Source organism: Dermacentor variabilis, chromosome 2 (genome assembly GCF_050947875.1).
Source record: "Dermacentor variabilis isolate Ectoservices chromosome 2, ASM5094787v1, whole genome shotgun sequence".
NCBI classification, from domain to species: Eukaryota; Metazoa; Arthropoda; class Arachnida; order Ixodida; family Ixodidae; genus Dermacentor; species Dermacentor variabilis.
The window spans coordinates 12,841,486-12,863,777 of record NC_134569.1 but is presented as its reverse complement, the minus strand read 5'-3'; the positions used below and the strand labels follow the sequence as shown (position 1 = coordinate 12,863,777).

Below are 22,292 nucleotides of genomic sequence, written 5' to 3'. Positions count from 1 at the left end.
GCAAAAATAAGAGGTATTCGAAATTACAATGTCAAACATCAAGCAAGCCATAAGAAATGGACGCAGCTAGAAATCAGTGAGAAGGAAACTTGGCATAAAACAAAGCAAAATGTATGCGCTTAAAGATAAGCAGGGTAATATCATCAGCAATCTCAAAGGTATAGTAAAATCAGCAGAATAATTTTATGCTGACCTGTACACAGTGGCATAGTAACAGGGGGGGCCGGGGGCTTCAATTTTGTGTCGGGCTTCAATTTTGCAAATGCAATATTGCCTCTAAAATAGCTAATTAAACCTTTATTAAAACATTTTTCTTACTTTGCTTGTGAACCATATTTTCCACGGTTCCGCATCTGTATTGGCCGCCAAACCTTACAGTCTGGCAGCAGAATGCGCTTATCACAAGTTATTAGTGCAGCACCCTATGTTATATGGTGAAAAAAATAAAACGGCGTGTATACCTGCATTCGCGATTTCTGCAAACAAAAGCGAATTGTGGGGGGAGGGACATGCGCGGTATCCAAGGCGACCATGCTGGTGCTGAAACATCAATCCCTTCCCCCCCCCCCTTCCCCGGAAATTTTCGATATCCTCGCCTTCGTGACTGCAACTCGAGGCAGTGAGGAGGGGGGGGGGATGACAGAAGACTTATGGGCCCCGGGTGCCAGATGACCTAGCTACGGCACTGCCTGTACAGTACCCAAGGCAGCCACGATACCTCCATTTGAAGCAGTAATGAACAGGTTACAGAGGCTCCTTCTATAACTAGCGAGGAAGTTAGAAGGGCCTTGCAAGGCACGAAACGGGGAAGAGCGGCAGGAGAAGATGGACTACCAGTCGATTTAATCAAAGATGGAGGAGACATAATGCTTAAAAAACTAGCGGCCCTTTATACTAACTATCTATCGACTTCAAGGGTCCCAGAGAACTGGAAGAATGCCAACATTATTGCAATCCACAAAAAGGGAGATGTTAAAGAAATGAAAAATTATAGGCTCATTAGCTTACTCCCAGTATTATATAAAATATTCACCAAGACAATTTCCAATAGAATAAGGGCAACACTGGACTTTAGTCAACTGAGGGAACAGACTGGCTTCAGGAAGGGATACTCTACACTGGATCACATTCGTGTCAGCAAATAGTTTTATAACTGTGCAAACAAACGACCACAGAGAGAGACCACACAAGGGCAGGTGCAGACTTGCAAGTAATCTTTATTCCACAAAGACCACATATAAGTACATCTCAGAAATACACCACTGCATGTGTGCAGATAAACCATAATCGCCCAGAAACCTTCTGTTCAAGCAACTCACAAACCAACTACTTTCGTCAATAAACCTCATCTGATTGTCATACAGATAAACTTAGGTGTCGCTGAAACAATCATCTCCCTTCTTTCTAATATGATACGCCTCGCCTAACCCTCTCCCTTGGCTATCTTGGCACCTGCACAATATCTTAACTTCTGAAAGCCAATCCTAAAATAAGTTAAGGTATTGTGAGGGTGCATAGATAGCTGAGTGAGAGAGTTACAGGAGGCGTATCATATTAGAAAGAAGGGAGATTATTGTGTCAGCGACACCTCAGTTTATCTGTACAACAATGAGATGAGGTTTATTGATGAAGGTAGTTGGGTTGCGTGTTGCTTGAACTGAAACCTTTTGGGTGATTATGGTTTCTTCATGCATGCGCAGAGGCGTATTTCTGAGATGTACTTATATGTGGTCTTGTGGAATAAAGATCAGCTGCTAGTCTGCGCCTGTCCTTGTATGCTCTCTCTCTCTATGGTCGTTCGTTTACGCAGTTATAAAACTGTTTGCCAAGGTTCACCAACTTGCCCAACAAGAAGTTCTTCTAAGGTACACAGTCATGTCATTAATCAGGTAATCGAGAAATCCGCAGCGTACAATCAGCCTTTCTGTTGTGGGGATGGGTGACTCTCACACGTCTCCTGAAATGTTGTTTTCTCGCATGGCTCCCGTCTCCTGTAAGCCGGCTTCGCCGCATGACTTTACTGCAATGGTCAGTATGCTTGAAGGGTAGTATGAGAGATGGCGCGAGTGTTGCTCTGCTAAGGCTACTTAACGGCGGGGTTACTTGTGCGCAAAAAGGAGAAGGCTCTTCCTCGTTGGCTCGGGATCAGCAAGCGGCGCGGACGTTCTGCGCCAGCGCCGATCCATGCTTCTGCGAGACCGTCTTGCGAGCCTACCCCGGAATACACGAACATGATCGTTCGAATGCGCGACTGTTCGCATGACCGTACACGCGAACGACCAGGCGTTGGTGTCCAGCATGGGGCGAACATATTCGCTAGTTATCCGGTCGCGGTGAGTTATACTTCCGCAATTTGTCACGTGCCCATTGGCATATTTTGTGGATAGCAACTTGTCTAGCAGTCTATGAAAGGTGCAATAAATACCCTTGTGATTATTTGCACTACTGTGTTGTTGTTCCTTTGACCCAAGAGCATGGGTGAGAGTGCCAAACTATATGGCTTTCATAGATTACGAAAAGGCATTTGATTCAGTAGAAATACCAGCAGTCATAAAAGCATTATGTGATCAAGGAGTACAGGTTGCTTACAGGGTCTGTCCCAAAACTTCCCATAATTTTTTTTTTATAAATCATTTATTCAATATCAGTTTGCAATCTTTTCAGAACTTTTCAAAGTATTCTCCCCCTGCTTCGATGCACCATTGCACACACGCTTCACCCAATCATTGAAGGCACCCTTCAAGCCATCAACGAGAACCTCCTTCAGTAAAGTAGTCGCAGCTGCTTTTACCGTCTCCAGTGTCGCATGTCGAGTTCCTTCCAGGGTTCTTTTGATCATTGGGAACAAAAAGAAGTCCGGTGGTAGCAGATTGGGGCTGTACTGTGGCTGGGGCAGTGTTGCCGCACCCATTTTGGCCAGAAACTTGGAGACAATGAGCACGGTGTGGCTTGACGTGTTGTTCTGGTGCTAGATTAAATTGTTGCGAATTTCTTTTCGGACGCATCGAACCCTGCTGTGCAACCATTTGAGCACTTCACAGTAAAAGTCCTTGTTGATTGTTTGTCCCTGTGGCGCGAATTCACTGTGAACCATACATTTTCTGTCAAAAAAGACAATGAACATTGCCTTGATTCGTGATTTGCTCATCCTTGCTTTTTTTTCGCGCGAGGAGACTCCATGGTGTGCCACTCACTGCTCTGACGCTTTGATTCAGGATCGTACTCAAAAATCCACGTCTCCTCCCCTCTGATCATGCACTCTGTAAAAAATCCTGGGTCCGTTTCGTTGCGTTCATGCAATTCCTGGCACTTCAACAAACGCTCTTCCATCATCTCACTCATCAGGACTCTTGGTACAATTTTCACGCAGACTTTTCGCATTTGAAGATCCGCCATCAAAATGCGATAAACAATTATTTTGGGTATTCCAGACTTCTCTGTGATCATCTGACCACTTAATTGCTGGTCCTTGTCCAAAACTTGACGCACTTTTTGCACGGAGTTGTCCGTTTGTGATGTCGATGGGCATCCCGAGTGGTCATCGTCGTTGACGGACTCTCAACCTTCTTGGAACCTCTTGTGTCACATGAAAGTTTCGCTTTGTTTCATCATGTCATCACTGAAGACTTTCCAAAGCATTTCTAGCATCTCCGCCCTGTTTTTAGCCAGCTCACACAAAACTTTATTGCATAATGCTGCTCCAAAAACTAGTCAATTTTTTTTCTCGGTGAGGGTGCAGTAGATACCTTTGCGTGGAGCGTGACCTGCCTCAACAACTGCCCGCAGGCAACCGAGACTGGTCTCGTTTCGAAGCTTAGATCCCCCACTAACATCTCCGCCTAAAGCCCCGCATTGATAGATGGCGTTGCCGACTACAAAAATCATTCCAGGAAGTTTTGGGACAGACCCTGTACGTAAATATCTTGGGAAAATATCTGCAGAGATTCCACAGCTACCTTAATTCTACACAAGGAAAGTAGGAAGATACCTACAAAGAAAGGGGTCAGACAAGGAGACACGATCTCTCCAATGCTATTCGCTGCGTGCTTGGAAGAAGTATTCAAGCTATTTAAACTGGGAAGGCTTAGGAGTAAGGATCAACAGCGAATATCTCAGCAAACTTTGGTTTGCAGATGATATTGTCCTGTTCAGCAACACTGGAGACGAGTTACAATAAATGATTGAGGACCTTAACAGAGAGAGTGTAAGAGTGGAGTTGAAGATTGATATGCAGAAAACAAAATATACTGATGAATAGCTGGACAAGGGAACAAGAGTTCAGGATCGCAAGTAAGCGTCTAGAGTCTGTGAAAGAGCACGCTTAATTACCTAGGTCAATTACTCACAGGGAACCCTGATCATGAGAAGGAAATTCACAGAAGAATAAAAATGGGTTGTAGCGCATACGGCAGACATTGTCAGCTCCTGACTGGAGGCTTACCATTATCATTGAAAAGAAAGGTGTACAATCAATGCATTTTACTGTTGCTGACTTATGGAGCAGAGACTGACAAAGATGCTTGAGAACAAGTTAAGGATCGCGCAAAGAGTGATGGAATGAAGAATGGTAGGCAGAGCGTTAAGAGACAGAAAGAGAGCGGTTTGGATGGTAGAGCAAACGGGTAGGGCCGATATTCTAATTGACATTAAGAGAAAGAAATGGAGCTAGGCAGGTCATGTAATGCACAGGTTAGGTAACCAATATACCATTAGGGTTGCAGAATGGGTGCCAAGAGAAGTCAATGAGGATAGCAATAGGGGCTTGTTGGTACAGCATATCTTATTTTGTTATAGCGCAAGCTTGACATGGACAACAGAAGGCACATCTGACACACACAGCGCTGTGTGTGTCAGATGTGCCTTCTGTTGTTTGCAAGCTTGCTCTATAACAAAATAAGATATGCCAAGAGAAGGAAGAGCAATTGAGGACGGCAGAAGACTAAATGGGGCAATGAAATTAGGAAATTTCCGGGCACTAGTTTTAATCGGTTGGCAAAGGACAGGGTTAATTGGAGATCACAGGGAGAGGCCTTCGTCCTGCAGTGGACATAAAATAGGATGATGATGATCATGGTGGTGGTGGTGGTGATGCAGAAGAAATGCCTATATACACCACAACTATGCACACTTTTGCATAATGACACATACAGAGGCAAATTAAGATGCATGTGTTGCTGTCAGTCTTTCTCTGAAATAAATGTTTTACCTTTCAAAAATTTCACACACGAGTAACACTACTATAAAGCAAGAGGGTGTATATACAGTTAAGCCTCGATATAATGAAGTCGATAAAATAGGCTATTTGCTTCGTTATAGCGAAATTTAGTTGCATTGAAATTCAACCTTTTGTGCAGGTAAGTACAGTCGCCGATCGATTTTTCTTACACGCAGAGAGGCAGCAAAATTTTCCAAATTATTGGGTAATCGAAAAGAGCAAATTATAATAAGAAAATAATTCATCTTGATAAATTTGGCAATTGGACATGAATGATACGGTTTCATGCGCCACGTACGTCGACAATATCTTCACATCGACCGCACGAATTAAGAGAAACCAGCCACGCTTTGACATGTACTCCGCCCCTGCGGCTCATAGCATTGCTCATGCTGGGATGACACTATCAGGTAAAGCGCCGGGAGCGGTGAGCGAAGCCTCTCGCATCAAAGGATCACCAAAACTTGAAATTACACAACCTCCAATACTAAATATGCAGAAAGACTGCTTACATTGTGCCATGCTGTCTCGGCATGCCCACTCATTGCACACGTGGCAGATCACCTCTGAAGCAGGGTGCGCGGTTGCATATGCGCTCAGCCGCGCTTACAGCCGTGCGCAGCCACAGCCGAGATGTGCGCCAACTTACCTCTCCATTTCGCCGACCCCTCCCCCCCCTCGCACGCGCTTGATCGTTTTACTGCGAGCTCGCTCTCCTCCCTCTCTTTCCCTTTGCTCACCCGAGAAGGCATCGCTCATAAAGCCGTTGTAATACCCTGTGTCGGCTTCGAATCAGTTAATGCTGTAAGTACACCTGCAGCATTTCCCCTCGCTGGAAGGAGGAGGAGGAGGAATAAACTTTTATTGTAGAACCAGCACTTTATGATGGCCGGGCCTAAGCCTCCCACGAAGGGACGTCGAGGGCTTGCCGCGCTGCCGCCTCCTGGGCGTGCTGGGTCGCCCAGGTTTGGTCGTCGAGGGCGGAGCTCCGCAGAGCCCCATGCATCCTCGACGAGAGAGTCGTGGTGTTAGCCTGTGTGTACTGTGCTGGGCACTCCCATAGCATATGCGGAAGCGTAGCCGGGTGAATTCCACAGCACCGGCAGTTGGGGGTAGTGTAGACGTCCGGAAATATAAGGTGGAGGCGGGCGGGTGAAGGGTACGTGTTTGTTTGTAGTAGACGCAGGGTGGTAGCCTGCGCCCGGCTGAACTTAGGATGAGGCGGGGGGAAGATTCGGTGACTGAGGTAAAAGGCCTTAACGAGATCGTTATAAGTTGTCAGACTGTCCCTGGTGTCCAACTCATCTCCAGTGACTCCGGCGCGGTTGACTAGGCCTCGCGCAATGGAGTGGGTGACCTCGTTGAGATCGGGGAGGTGTGGGTGGACAGGGCCCGCATGGGCCGGGATCCATGTTAGGGAGATTATGCTGTCTTTAGAGTGTGGTGCCTGGCAGAGGATCCGAAGAGCTTGGGGAGAAATATGGCCTTTGCTGAAGTTAGTAACGGCTGAGTGAGAGTCACACACTATGGTGTGACGGGTGGGATCTAAAGTGGCCAGGGCGATGGCCACTTCTTCAGCCGTCTCGGCAGAGGGGGTAGTGACGCTGCAGGCGTGGTGTAGGACTCCATCGCGTGTGGCGATGGCCACAAATCGTGTGCCATGGGAGTATTGGGCTGCATCAACAAATGTGACGCCAGGTACGTGGGCAAGGGCTTTTATGATAGCTCCGACCCAAGCTTGACGCCGGGCCCTGTTATATTCAGGGTGCATATTTGTAGGGATAGGGTCTATGTAGATCCAGCTACGGATGTCGGTCGGGATCGGTTGTTTGGGGCCCTGTTGCTGATGGTAGGTGAAGCCAAGCGTGGACAGAATAAAGCGCCCCGTTTCAGTAAGGGTGAGCCGTTCAAGCTGAGAGCGTTGTTGGGCTTCAATGAGTTCGGAAAAGATGTTGTGAACTGCCAGTTGGTTGAAGAGTTCAGTGCTGGTGCAATGCGGGAGCCCAAGTGCTTGCTTGTAGACCCCTCGTATGAGCGTGTCGAGCTTGTTTTGCTCAGCCCGGTACCAGTTGAGGTACGCAGCAACGTAGGTAATGTGGCATATGACAAAGGATTGGACGAGTCTGAGAAGGCTTTCTTCTTTGAGTCCTCCTCGTCGGTTAGATATACGTTTAAGAAGTCGTAGGGTGTTTTGAGATTGGGCACAGATCTTGTTGAGAGCCAAGGCGTTGGAGCCGTTGGTAGAGATGGTGAGACCGAGAACCCGGATACTAGGGACGTGTGGGATAGGACTGCCATCTTGAAGGCGTAGGGTGATGGCATCACAGGGTCGGTGATCAGATTGGTGTTTGGGAGGGCGACCCCGCTGAATGGGCTTGTATAGCAGAAGCTCCGATTTAGCCGGCGAACAGCGCAGTCCGGTCCCTTGGAGATAGGCTTCAACCGTGTCAATCGCCGTTTGGAGGGCTGATTCCACTTGACCATCACTGCCTCGGTACGACCAGATGGTGATGTCGTCGGCGTAGATGGTATGGTTGATATTGTCGACTTGCTGTAGTTGCTTGGCAAGGCCAATCATGACTAAGTTAAAGAGCATGGGAGAGATAACTGAATCTTGCGAGGTGCCTTTGCTGCCAAGGGGAAGCTGGTCTGATCGTAAATCCCCGGCCGAGAGGGTAGCCGTGCGATTGGAGAGAAAGTCACGGATGTAATTGTATGCTCGCTCTCCCAGGTGGAGGTTGGAGACCTGGTCAAGGATAGCTGCATGGGAAATGTTATCAAAGGCTTGAGTGAGGTCGAGTCCGAGGATGGCTTTCATGTTACGGGAACGATTGTTTAGCACTTGATGTTTTAGCTGCAACATAGCGTCTTGAGTAGAAAGGTGAGGGCGAAATCCAATGATGGTGTGGGAATAGAGAGAGTTGTCCTCGAGGTGACTGTTGATGCGTGCTAAGAAGGCGTGTTCCATCACCTTGCCTACGCATGAAGTGAGGGAGATGGGCCTTAAGTTATTGAGGCTAGATGGTTTGCCAGGCTTTGGGATTAGGATAACGTTGGCAGTCTTCCAGGCGGCTGGAAGGGCACCACTGCGCCAGCAATCCTTGATGTAGTCAGTCAGATGGGACACGGACTCGTCATCGAGATTGCGAAGGCTTTTGTTAGTGACCCCGTCTGGCCCTGGAGCAGAACGACCGTTAAGCTTGCGTAGAGCGGCATGTATTTCAGATATGCTGAAATCGGCGTCTAGTGTAGGGTTGGGGCTACCGATGTAATTGCTGTGTGGACTGACTTGTCCCCTGGAGATATATCTGGTGCAGAGGTAGTCAAGCACCTGTTGTGGACCTTGCTTAAGGGTCTCCGTATAAAGGAGCTTCTGCAGCCGATCCTGTTGGGTGGTGCGGGTGGTGGTATTATCAAGCAGATGTTTGAGGAGTTTCCACGAGGAAGGGCGATGAAGTTGTCCATCCACCATGTTACACAGCTCAGTCCATTGTTGCCGGCTGAGGGTTTGACAATGCTCATCGATGGCTGTGTTCAGTTTGGAGATCTTACTTCTGACGCGACGGTTTAGGCGCTGCCCCTTCCATCGAGCTAGGATGGAGGCTTTAGCCTCCAGAAGATGGGAGAGGCGGCTATCCATGCGTTCAACTGAGACATCTGTAGTTACCACCCGAGTGGCTGTTTGAACATCAGTGCGTAGCGCTTGCATCCAGCTGTTAATGTCGGTAATGCCTTCTGCTGAGGTAGAACCTATGCGTATTTTTCGAAAAACATCCCAGTCGGTAATGGTGAATTCTTTAGTGGGGGCAGGGGCGGCAGCGAGTTGGGGTAAAGAGAGAGCAAGGATATAATGGTCGCTGCCGAGGTCTTGCTGGGTATTGGTCCAGTGTGCATTGTTGATATGTTTGATGAAGGTGAGGTCGGGGGTAGAGTCCCGGCTAGTGGAAGTACCGAGGCGTGTAGTAAAGGAGGGATCCGTGATGAGCGTAAGGCCTAAGTCGTGGTAATCTTGCCAGAGGTTGCGAGCTGCAGCTTCCGTGCGAACGTAGCCCCAGCCTGTATGGGCAAGGTTGAAATCACCGCCGATGAGTAGGGGGTGCGTTCCAGCTACGTGAAGAGCCTTCTTAAAGAGGGTGAGGAAGCGACACCTTGCTTTATCCTTGGGGCTACTGTAAATGTTCAGAAGGAAGATGCATTCTTTCCATTTACGATTGGGAATTAATTCGAGGAATAGATGTTCGATGTGAGGACTATTGAGATCATGTTCAATAACAGGAATACGACGCCGTACTAGAGGGGAGACCCGGCGAAGAGGGTGGGTGGTGTGGAAGGTTTGATAACCGGGGAGCGTGGTCGGGGCGTTGTTGGTTTCTTGAAGTAGGATAGCATCCGGGCGGCGGGTATGTTGGCGTAGGTATTGATTGAGTACCGGTTGTTTATGGTGAAAGCCTCGGCAGTTCCACTGCCAAATGAGGGCGTCTTGATTAGTGTGAGCCATGATGGGAGATGGTGGATGTCGCCATCGGCGTCCCGGAAGGGTCGCAGACGGGGGCGGCATGGCTAGGAGGCGTGAGAATATGAGTTTCCAGGTTGGTCACGCGTTGGACAATACCAATGAAGGCTTGCTGGATGGAGTCCAGTGCATGTTGGAAAGTGCTAATAGTTGTTTGAAGTGAGATGAGCATGTCTTTAACTTCAGAGCGGACCTGGCCCGTGGCTCCATCTTGCAGGGCTCTCTTCTTGGGGGCGGGAGTCGAGGGGGCCTCCTGACTGGGGGCAGGGACGTTCTGTGCGATAGGTGTAGGGGCTGGTGTTTGGGACTGTTTGAGGTCTCTAACCTCCTGCGAGAGTTTAGTTAGGAGATCGCGTAGGATGGCGTTCTCGCGCTTAAGCTGAGCTATTTCTGGGTTTTCTGGTGAAAGAGGAGGGTAGGTGACTTGTGTGTTGGCGATCTTACGACCCTCTCGCGAGGTGCCCATGAGAGCGTCTGCGAAGCTCACCTTGCTGTTGTTGGTAGATTTGATGCGTGAAGCCGATGCAGACCGGGATCTTGAGCGTTGTTGCCTGGATCGAGATGGAGTTCTGGAGCGGGAACGGCTCCCCCTTGACGGTGTGCGGGAGCGTGGCCTGGTTCTGGTGCTGAGGGTGGAGGGGCTGGCTTGTTTATAGGTGGCTTGGCTGGTTGTTCGTCGTTCTCCGATACGCTTGCGGATGACGTACGGGGTTTTATATCGAGCGGCGCAGCTTTTGTCCGCGGTGAGATGGGGACCACCACAGAGCGAGCACTTAGGGTTACAGTTATGGGCGGATGACAATCTTGATATCCTCAGTCGGAAGCGGCGGCATGCGGCCCGCCTTCAAAACTTGAGCTTTGAGCAGGGCCAGCTACTTGGGGCTTGAGATGATTCATCGGCCGGGGTCAAGTTGTCCGTGCTGCGTTTTGAGCGGCGGGATCGTGCAGTAAGCCAGCCAGACTGGGTGGTCACTTCATCTGGCGAAATATCCTGGCCGGCGACCTGGATCTCCATAGCGAAGACAGAGGTGCGGGATCACTCTGGTAGGAGATGTAAACGCCGCGCGCCGAGCGGCTGCAGTTTAGTCGCTCTTACTGCATGCGCACAGATGATTTGAGAGGTTTTGCATCTAGCCGCTTGCAATTCAATGATTTGACCATCTGCATCCACAGAAGTTTCCATTTAATTGTCTTGGCATTCCTTTGCGGCTGCAGTTAAATTTCTTTGTATTGAAACCATGTACAAACACACTTTGTTATATTGAGGTTCTAAATACATGGCGTTCATGGACAAGAGGTAATGAAAAGTTAAATATTTGATTATATCGAGAATTTCATTATATTGAAGTTCGTTATATCGAGGTTTAACCTTGTACATATATGGATGACTACTATCATGTTTGGTAGGAAAGGTCAATAAAATTTTCTGTATTAGTAAAGCTAGAGATCTTATATAGTAATCTGTATGGAACCACCTCTTGTGATGGGAAACTGCGTTATCTAAGAGCATATTCAAATAAGTGAGTGAAAAAGTAAAACAACTGAACACCTATTGTTCTAAATTTAGTACAATTAGTGTTAATGTGTTAATAGGTTAGCACACCATAACTTCAGCTAAACTTTTGGTTTAGTGAACTGTGTTTAGGAATTCAGTTGAACTTATGTCCTGAGACACAACGTTAAAGTCACAACCATGGTGTAACTTCCACAACGTAAATACAGCATTCCCTTTATTTTGTCTCAATGCAGCTTCTGCAGGTATTTTTCTTCTTATTTCCAACATACTGATACTTATGAGTTCAGGAGCTCTGAAAGCTTTGTTCTGCACTGTAATACATTTTTGTTATGTGACAGGCCTGGTTCACAAGCTCACTCAGCTTGACTTTTTTAAAACGAAACTTTGCTTTCCTAGCCTGCCGAGTTTTCCGTGGCTGCTGGCTCAATCGCTTAGTATCTCAGCGGATATATTTGTGGATACAGTAGAATCTTCGAAAACTCAAATTGTTTAAATGGAATTGTTGATTAAGCAGAACAACAGCATCCAGATTGGTTGGTTTTGTGTTTGAATAATGCAACGAAAAAAACTTTCATTAATAATCGGAACCAAGATTTTCATAACTCTTAGTAAACAGAACCACCAAAGCAAGCTATAAAGTTTACTTTTCTTCTTTTTCCACATAAAGCTAAAATATAACTTTTTTTGCAACACCTCTCTTTTACGTAGTAGTACTAGTGTACTAAGTGTACTACTAGGTCAAACACCTACCTTTGCTTCGTGTGTTGTCAACAAATTCGACTTCGCCCTGCCATCTGCTAGCCACCTTGTCAGCTCAGATGGTAGAGCGGCTGCCCCGGAAAGGCGGTGGTCCTGGGTTCGAGTCCCGGACCAGAACGAGTTTTTCTTCAACTCTGAGGCTTTCCTTTGAGGAACTCGTATGGGTTTCGTTTGTAGCAATTGCTATGAATGGGTGGATATCTGATTTTCCCTTTATCAACCTGTCTTTTATGTACAAAAAGAAATATCCTTAAAAAGTGGTGGCAAAGTCTCAATGAGCAAACATTTGGTAGCTATTTAATGCATAACATATGCAGTCTGGACAGCTTGGCAGCATCTTCACTGCTCCATAGATGGCTGATATAAGAACTACTGAAATTTCAGATGCCTTATAGAGCACCATCCAATAATTAGTGCTCTACCAGCACAACCACATGCTAATTTAGCCACCAAGTTGAGCAGTAAGAGCGATTTTTTCACTTTGGTATGTCACCGGTGCCTTCTATAAACCAAAAGTAGCGAAGCCTAGTGTATACGGAAGTCGCCAACTCACCTACACCACAGGACAAACTACTACATTCACTTCTTGATGCCTAGCATTTCAAACAGTGTTAGGACTGCATATGGCATACAGTGCTGCACCCCTGCACATCTCCCTCAAACAGGCCTATATAAAGTGCAAGCATGCACGCCTTTGTTCTGCGTAACAAAAAAAGCACATTTCTACATAAAACCTGGGCATATAATCTCAGCTCACAGGTAGTTCTGCCACTGTGACCCAAGAGGTACAGAATCCCTAAATGTTGCTTGATACGTGTCATGCATACACCTGTTATCATCGTTCTTCCCGTGATGAGCATCATACATCGCCTTCGTCCTTGTGGTATTGTTATGTATACGTCTCACACTGTGCGTCTACCTGATTTGGAGTTAGCGCTTTGGCATACCTGTGAATTATGCAGTGCATAAACATAAAAATTGTAGCACTGTGCTAATATTAGAAAATCTATAATATTATATCAAATATAATATCGAATATAATATTTTTAATATTCTTATTTGATTCCAAAACTAGCTTTTCAAAAAAGAACAGACAGCTAGCGGAAATTGCTCACTTTTCCAAGTTAACTTGAGCTATAGATATACAACCTTTTAATATACCGTATAACCGTATATAGTGTACCGTTTTAGTACCGTATATCGTGTAAGGGCCGCACCCCCAACACATGCATTGGCGAATGTTCATGCACTGGGCTGGCACCATTTTGGCCAAAAGGTTCGGTCTCATCTAAGGGCTGCACCTCGTCAAGACAGTTTAAAAAAATAAGTGCGGTCCTTGCACGAGTCTATATGGTAACAGCTTACTACTCTAATTTTTTTACCATTGACAATGTAATTGAGATGTTCCAACGTGTTAATATAACCAAACTTGCTAATAAATGCATGAGCTTATCATTATTCAATATTCAGAGTAAATATTCTGAGGAAGTGCTTTATTCTCGAAGATTCCGCAATACGATGACAAAGAAGTCGTGGCTCTGATGATGATATGTACAGCTATGATGATGACATGAGTCAATGATGATATGTACAGATTAGGAAGATGAGATGCGAATATTTGTGCACACTAATTTCCCCCTCTAGTGAAAGCGGCCAGCCTGGCCGCAGAAGTGTGCTATGAAACGAGCCGTACATAAGGTTTCAAACGAAACATGCGCACAATCTCAGTCCCATGACAATGACGGTCAGAGAGGGTACAAAGAGGCGAAATGCGGTAATTAACAGGTGAAGTTCGTTCAAGAATCCGGTGGGGTCCAAGAAAACAACTGTGAAATTTGTCACTTAAACTGGGGACAGGTACAGGTGTCCAGGTGTAATACTTTGTGACCAGGAAAGAAAATCACACTGCGGCGAGTGGAGTCGTAGTGGTGCTAACAGGCATCCTAGGAGATGTAGGTGTTAATGCAGGTGAGGTAGCGGCAGTGGGTGAGGCGGGTAACAAATTGTTTGGAAAAAGGCATTGCCGACGAGACAGGAGCCAAGAAGAAAGATGAATCAAGGGCGAAAGTTGGTGAGCAGTCATAGACAAGGAAGAATGAGGAAAAGCTGGTGTTACGATGAGATGCAGTGTTATAGGCAAAAGTCATGAATGGAAGGATTGCATCCCAGTTTGTGTGGTCTGGGCTGATGTACATTGAGACCATGTCGGAGAGTGTACGTTGGAAGCGCTCGGTCTGTGCATGGTAGCTGGAAGTTGTCTTATGAACAGTGCTGATAGCTCGTAGAACTTCGGAAAAAATGGGAGAGAGGAAGACCTTGCTGGCAGTTGCTGAGGAGAATGCATGGTGCTCCATGGTGTAAAAAGATGCTTCACAGGAAAAAGTCCACAACTTCAGAAGCTGTTACCAGAATGTGGAGAAGCTGTCTTAGCATAGTGAGTGAGATGATCAACAACTGTCATGATCTTGCAATTACCATTGGCGATCAGGGGAAGAAGCCCATATAAGTCTATTCCGACGACATCAAAGGGAGAAGCAGGACAAGGGAGGGGTTGCAGGGGTCCAGCGGGTGCAGATTTGTCGTCATCAGGGTGATAAATGTAGCAGTGTAGGGCGCCATTGTGCAACTGGAATTGGTCAAGTTGTCAACACAGATGGCAGTTTGGGGGCGAGGAAGAATCGCTGAAGTGGTCAAGAATAGTCCGACAGTATGGGTCTGCATGCTGGTGCGCAATAAGGACGTGATGACAGTAAGGGCCTGGCCAGTCCAGTGTTGCTATTTGTAAATATGAAGATGAATATGGATAAAGATGGCTCGCAAGACAGGCTATGTTGGGGAGGCGTGGGTGGATGATGCAAGATTGGAAACGGGCAATAGGAGAGAGCGTCAAGCCTTGATGCTTCTTTCCAGACCTGCACATTATGACGAAGTCGTGCTCCTGTAAGTGAATCACCCAGCACCCAAGACGACCCGATAAGTTCTTCAGCGAGGAGAGCCAGTACAATGTATGATGGTTTGTAACGACCGTGAAGTAGTGGCCGTGTAAATACGGGTGGAATTATTGCACAGCCCAAACAACGGCGAGGCATTCCTGCTCAGCAATTGTATAATTTTTCACTGCTGGTGGACAGACAACGACTGGCATAGACAGTGACTTGCTCATGAGAGGTATGGTGACATTGTAATAAAACAGCGGTTATGCCATGACTGCTAGCGTTGGTGTGAACGATGGTAGGTGCAGGCATGTCAGAATGGCATAATACCGGCTCGGACTTGAGGGCTCACTTTAGAGCCTGAAAAGCTGCTTCGCAGGCCTCTGTCCAAATGAAGGGAATGGCAGCTCGACGAAGTTGGGGGAGCGGAGATGCAAGCGTTGTGAAGTTGCGTATAAAATGGCGGAAGTAGGAGGTGAGGTCGAGAAAACTGCGCAAGTCTTTTTGATGTTTTGGCGGGGGAAGTTGAGGACTGCGGCAATCTTCTCTGGGTCCAGCCGAATCCCATCTTTACTAACTATGTGTTCCAGAACATTGATGGTCTTGCTCGCGAAGTGGCATTTTTTGTGTGTTCAACTGCAGTCCAGCCTAGGCAAGACAGGTTAAAACTTCATCAAAGCCCTCAAGTAGTGTTGCGAATGTTGAAGAAAAGACAACTATATAGTCAAGATAGCATAGGAAGGTCTTCCATTTGAGACCATGTAAAACACTGTCTACCATGCGCTTGAACGTGGCAGGCATGTTGCAGAGTCCGAAAGGCATCACGTTAAATTTGTAGAGCCTGTCCGGGGTGGAAAATGCTGTTTTCTCCTTGTCAGGCTCATACATTGGTATTTGCCAGTAGCCAGATTGAAGATCAAGACTGGAGAAGTACTCAGTGCCCTGCAGCGAGTCCAATGCATCATCAATTCATGACAGGGGATAAACTTCTTTGTATGTGATTTTGTTGAGGATGCAGCAGTTGATGCAAAAGCTTACTTAGCAATGCTTTTTCTGTGCAAGAACCGCTGGAGAAGACCAGGGACTTTAGGAAAGGCATATTACATTCCGGTCAAGCATGCTGCTGCATATTTTTCCATAACCTTGCGCTTGGTAAGAAACACTCTATATGGACAGCGGTGAATGGTGAACGAGCCATCGGTCTGAATGCGATGAGTGGTGACAGGCGTTTTACCAAGGACGGGTGAATGGGCGTCGAACAAGGCACTGTGTTTTTTCAACAAATCGAGTAGATCTCGAGTCTGAGTAGGTGAAAGGTCTGGGCTAATGCAACTTGTCAGAAGAGAGCAAGAAGAGTCGAGAGGAGGCAAAGTTGACTTTGTTGGCGCAGCAGTCAAATGAACGAGGCTAACAGTTTGAGTATCAACAGCGCATGTGATGGTTGATTCACAAGGCAACAACTGGGGATCGGGAGTAGTATTCAATGCAATAACGATTGTGCACCCATCAGTGAAATGAAGAAGGCTGGGAGTGATCGCAATTCCTCTAAATGAAATGCAGCCATAAGGGTGAATGAACACGTTGCCACGCACAATCTCGGCGGAACGAACAGCAACGATTTGTTCTCTAGACGGCCAAAGAACATAATCTGCAGCTGTTACGAAATGGCTATGCACATCATCTGTATAATGGCATCGCTGACTGGTGTTGGTCAAGAAAAGGAGGCACTGGCGACACCTGATAAATGCGGAGGCCAAGAACAAGAAATCCCAACCCAAAATAAGTTTGTGAGTGCACTCACGTAGTACCACAAATACTATGTGATGACGGATGCCATTGATAGAGACACGTACTGTACATTGCATGATCTGGTAAATTCTGGCATTGTTTGCACCACACAAAGGAGTGCTGCAGTGTGGCGTGGTCACCTTTCATAGACAGGAGCATAAATCAGCACAAATGATAGAAATGGCAGCACCAGTGTCAACAAGAGCTTCTACACGAACACCTTCCACAAACACTGATAATAGATTCGATGGGCGCTCTGGAAGAATTATAGGCAGGCTGATAGATGCAGTTTCCCCTCCCAAAACTGCAGCGTGGAGTTTTCCGAGCGAAGGTCAGGGGCCTGTGAGGTGGGCCGAAGTGGGGACACTGAGCGACAGCGTGGGGAAGGTGAGCGGCGCCGAGATGAACGGTAGGTGGAAGGCATATCGGCTGCATATGGGGGAGATGGTGAATGGTGCAAAGAAGGTGGGTATGTCATCTGCTGGTAAGTCATAGGTAGACGGGTATCGAAATGTTCTTGCGGAGCTTAACCACACCTCTCATCATTTTGGTGACATCGGCAGAACCAGGAAATGTGCCCTCAGTATCCACAGTAATAACAAAGAGGACGGATAGGACACCAAGCAGGGTAGGAAGGTTGAGGACGAACCTGCGCCAATACTGAAGCCACAGGTGTGCGTGCAGATAAATAGTGTGGTCCCAGGCACGGTCATAAGTGGAGACATCGCAGCAACGTTGGCATATGTAGTTACAGTAGGAGCACCAGTAGCGTCAGAACACATGGCATGGGGAGTAGATGCGAGCTCTTCTTTAATGATTGCACGCAAGTTGGTTGCAAAAGGGGAAGTGATGATGCTAGAAGCACAGGAAGAGCATTGCACGTGGCGTTCCTCACGTATGATGGCATGGATCAAAGTGCGCAGGTCCGTAACCTCAGGGAAGCGACCGTCATACGTATCTGTGTGAACGCAAAGGGATTGCAGTTCCTCAAGGTGCTGGCACATGGTGATGATATCTGGCACAGTGGTAGGGCTCTGTGTAGCCAGGGCGTTGAAGCCAGTAGTGTTGATTTCCTTGATCATGTGACGGATGCGGTCGCTTTTGGACATAGCGAAGTTTACATGTCAGCATAGGGCGGGGACATCTTCAATGTAAGACATGTACGACTCTCCGGAAAATTGTACACACTGGCCGAGCTTCTTTTTTTCGATTTTAGTGCAAATAGCAGGAACATAAAAAATAGTACGACACTTCTGAGTGAAAGTGGTCCAGTCAGGCAAGACAGGCTCATGGTTCAAGAACTAAGTTTTAGCTATGCCAGAGAGATAGAAAGGGATGTTGCATTGTTTATGAGAATTGTCCCACCTATTGTAGTCGCTGACTCGATCGTAGTTATCGAGCCAATCTTCAACGTCTTCACCGCGTAAGCCAGCGAATACTTGGGGGTCATGCTAACAGTTGTTGATTGTCCAGACAGAGGAAGACTGGGCAGAAACGGCGGCATCAGTTGTATAGAGTGGGTCTTCACTGGACATTGTAGCACACGGTGGGGTGATGCGACAACCCGAGCGGAGCTCCAGGGAGAAACCGTCAGAGGACTTTGGGAACAAGGAGTAACCTCCACCACTTCTAAGGAACTTATTTATTCTCAAAGATTCCATGCTAAAACGACAAAGAAGTTGCAGCTCTGATGATGATATGTACAGATACGATGATGACATGAGTCAATGATAATATGTTCAGATGAGGAAGATGAGATGCAAATATTTTGGTCACAGTATTCATATTTAATTCTTATTCGAAAATTTTGATATTCACACGCCCCTAAAAAATTGCATGACAATAAAATTGTGACCTTTGTGGTGAATAAACATAAGCATTATTCTATGAAATTGCACATTGTAAAGGATGGAAGTAAACACAATTGTGCACATCACCATTTGATGTAAAGCAGTTAATTAAAGGGGTATTGATACAAAAATTCTACCTTGAAATAATGTAGATTGTATTGCTGTGAGCCCATAGGTGTCACCTTTAAGGTTATAATAGCAAACACAGCTTAGAACATATTTAAATTTTTTTTGAAGTTAGTGCAAGTGACGAGTCTGAAAGTGCAGCACCTATCTATGTAGTAATCAGCATATGTCCTATTTGTAAACAATGTGACATCATGATTTTCAGCAATTGGTTTCGGTGATGTGCGACGTCATTGGCTCGTCTTGCCATGTGGAGGACATTTCAGCACTGTTTTTATTGGGTGTTGCAGTGACCCCACACAAAGTGTATGTACAGGCACACATGAAGCGTGCATGCAAACGTATTGTTAATGGATTAACAAGTCACTGGTGCCATGGCTGGCAGATGATGATGATGATGGTCAGGAGGGTGAGCCCCTTTAAAACGGGGCGATGGCTTTTGTCACCCCACTCTAGTCCGCGGTTCAAGTGTTTATTATTTTAATGTGAAATGCTTGTAATTTCTACCTTTTTCTGTATATAATTTTTCTATTCTGTGGTTACATACATTTTTATTCCACATCCTTTTCTCTATACTTAAGTGCCATCAATCCCCTAATCGTCTCGTACTTATGTTTACAGCGCGCCAATGTTTATTTCTTCAGTACCGTCTTTATATCCCAGGGCTCCCTGAAGACTGACCCCATTTCTATTTACTATTGGATGTATACCCTGGCACACAAGTCATTTTCTTGGGTAAATCTCCTGTTATAACTTCACGTCTTCAAACATCCCGACCTAGCCTCAAAAAGAAGTGCACTGCCTCTTGATTTATCATAGAACATTTCCTTCCTGACCTCTTTCTTCCTTAGTCTATAGCATGCCATTGATCTCTTTCTTCCATCTTCTCTAACCAATGCTTGCACTCCGCCTGTCTAACTTTAAGGCAGTAGCAATGCTGGTAGTGACATTCTGGGACGATTTGTCCAAGTTCAATGCATTCGAAAATTGTTTGTGTATGTCAGTGTTACTGTTAAAGGGAATTATCATAAAAGTACAATACATTAAATTATTCTTGCTGCCGACTCTTACACCAGCAGTTGGGTAGAATATTTAAGTTAGAGTATTAGTTCTGTGTGTTCTCTGATTATATACTGTGTCACCAGATGGCGCTACCAGCATTTTTCTTGCCATAGACTTCGGTTACCCAGCAAACCATGAACGGTAAGAAGTTTGCGAACACGGTAAAATAGGACTAACACTCTAATGTTGGGATCATAATGTGTAGTGAACATCTGCCCAATGAAGCATTAAGATTGTGTAGCAATGTACAGGTTTCCCACTGAATCTTAGCTCCAAACTAGCTGACAAAACAGGAGCACAATTGACATGATAGATGGTGTGCTAGCGTGCCTCGCGGGTCCGTGCACTTACGTGATCATCACTGGTCATGTGATACGAGCATATAGCTAAACAATTGGCACGCACTGTAGCAAATGAGTTTCCTTAGCATGATTACTGGATCAGTAGCTACTGATCAGGTCCAAGAAACAGCACCCAAAGAATGTTGTGTCAGTACCCTTTTAACCCTTTATTAATAAGTATTGCCTACAGGCAACATAACAGAAAAAAAAACATTTCTTGCCGAATTTCAGTATTGAGTATGAAGTCTCTGGCTAACTGTCTTCAGCCAACACTGAATGACAGGCAGCAAGTGTCATTTGTTGGTTTGGGGCAGAAACACAGGATGAAGAAGTTGGGCACGAAAAGTCAGAGGAGACACACCAATGTAAGAGTGGTGCCACACACATGATGTAAAGCTGATGGAATGTACACCTGTGGCTCACATATGGCGAAAGTTGCCTGTACAAATTCCAAATGAAGCCTTAGGTGGCTTGGGGTGATGCCCACTTCTAGTTTCCTGTCTGGGGTTTTCCCCCTATTGCTAAAAAAATTTCTGCAATATATGTTTCTTTTTGTTGATTATGCTTATTCTTGATGTGTTTTGCACATTTATATAGAGAATTTTAAAAATTTTCTGGGTATTTATATGTTTCGTCCTTAAAGGGTTAAATGCTTTACCAAAGCTTCGCTTCAAATAGATTCCCATGTGTGCATTTCCAATATGTACGTGGGATCTGCTTACTCTTTCTTTTCTGTTCCTCCCAGGGAAGGCTTTGAAGAAAAGTGTGTCATGAACAACTACTTTGGCATTGGTCTGGATGCCAAGATCACTCTCGAGTTTCACAACAAGCGGGAGGAGCATCCTGAAAAGTGCAGGTACATTTACAGCCTTCTTTTCCTTTTATTGCGATAGCAATTATATGGACACTTCAGGCGCATTTCTCCCGTCGCCGTGGCGTTTCGTGACAGCATGTGACGGTGAGCCGAGAATGGTGGCTCTATCTGGCATGTGCAAGGGAGGAAGTTGGAAAGGAAGCGCGCCGTCTCCCATCGTGCACAAGGCACTGGATGAAGGGGAGAAAAAAAGGTGTTCTACTTTGGCGGCGTATGGCGTGGCCATGTGGGCCTTATCGTGAAAGCAATCTGCTATGGGGACAGAGTCAAGGTGCACCGAGGACTGATAGCTTCATGTGCGCTGTGTTTTTGATGCTTAGTTTGTGTTGAAGCGAGAGGCAGCATGAAGGTCCGTTCACTTGCTGCTGCTGCGCTTCCTCACGCCATCGTTTTGACAGTGGGTGCCCGCGATCATCGAGTGAAATGTGGTCTTATTTGCCTGTGCATGAGCGACACCATATGCTTGTTAATTTAGTAGGGTGAATGTTTACAAGTTCATGTGGCCAATAAAACTACTACCCTTACTTTAGCTGTCTAATGCTTTCCTTCTTTGCCTTTCGGGTGAAACTGCGACTTTTCTTTTAGACCATTGTTCCTACGTAGACAAAGCCTGTTGTTTTGCTTACATTGCTTACACAGTGGGAGAAGCTGTTCTCACATGGCACAGTATAGCTCTAGCTATGATGGTGGGCTGCTGAGCACAAGGTCACAGGTTCGATCTCGGCCTCGGCTGCTGCATTCTGTCGGGGGTGGAATGCAAATGCATGCGCTCATGTACCGTGCATTTGTGCATGCTAAAGGACCCCAGGTGTTCCAAATTAATCCGGAGTCCCCCACTGCGGCATGCCTTTACAGTAGAAACTCGTTCATAGTTTCTCGAGGAAAAAAAAACACGAGAAAAAAAAAACATACTAACCGGGAAGGCGTACGATCCGACGTGACAAAAATTTCGACTGACTCAACCATCGTCGACATCTGCGTAATGCGAAGCGTCGCGCATGGATCGTTGCGGCACGAGACACCGATGCGCGTCGAGCGGATGGTACTCTGGTGGCCTGGGACGCGTTTTGTTGTTTTCCTATTGCGTGGTGTTTTAAGAGGGCGATGGGAAACCGAAACGAAATCGAGCTGGCGGGTGACGCCGGATGCCGCCGGAACGAAATGTGGTGCCCACATGGCTGTGTATTTGGATTATCGCACACGTGAAGCATGCAGCATGCTACCGATGGCACTACGCACCACCCGCTGTAAAACAGATAGGTGAAGATCGATGCTTATCGCAAAGGGTTTGGTAGCGACAGCTGTGAATGCGGTG

General features: G+C 46.4%; 1 protein-coding gene across 3 annotated transcripts in view; it reads left to right on the top strand.

Annotated features, from left to right (window-relative positions):
* The window catches only part of LOC142571369 (diacylglycerol kinase delta), a 481,001-nt gene that overhangs the window by 394,079 nt on the left and 64,630 nt on the right, over nucleotides 1-22,292 (top strand). For all 3 annotated transcript variants that reach the window (XM_075679655.1, XM_075679654.1, XM_075679656.1), the window contains one exon: nucleotides 20,849-20,959. In XM_075679655.1, the coding sequence (XP_075535770.1) occupies nucleotides 20,849-20,959 (111 nt within the window). The remainder of the gene's footprint in view (nucleotides 1-20,848; nucleotides 20,960-22,292) is intronic.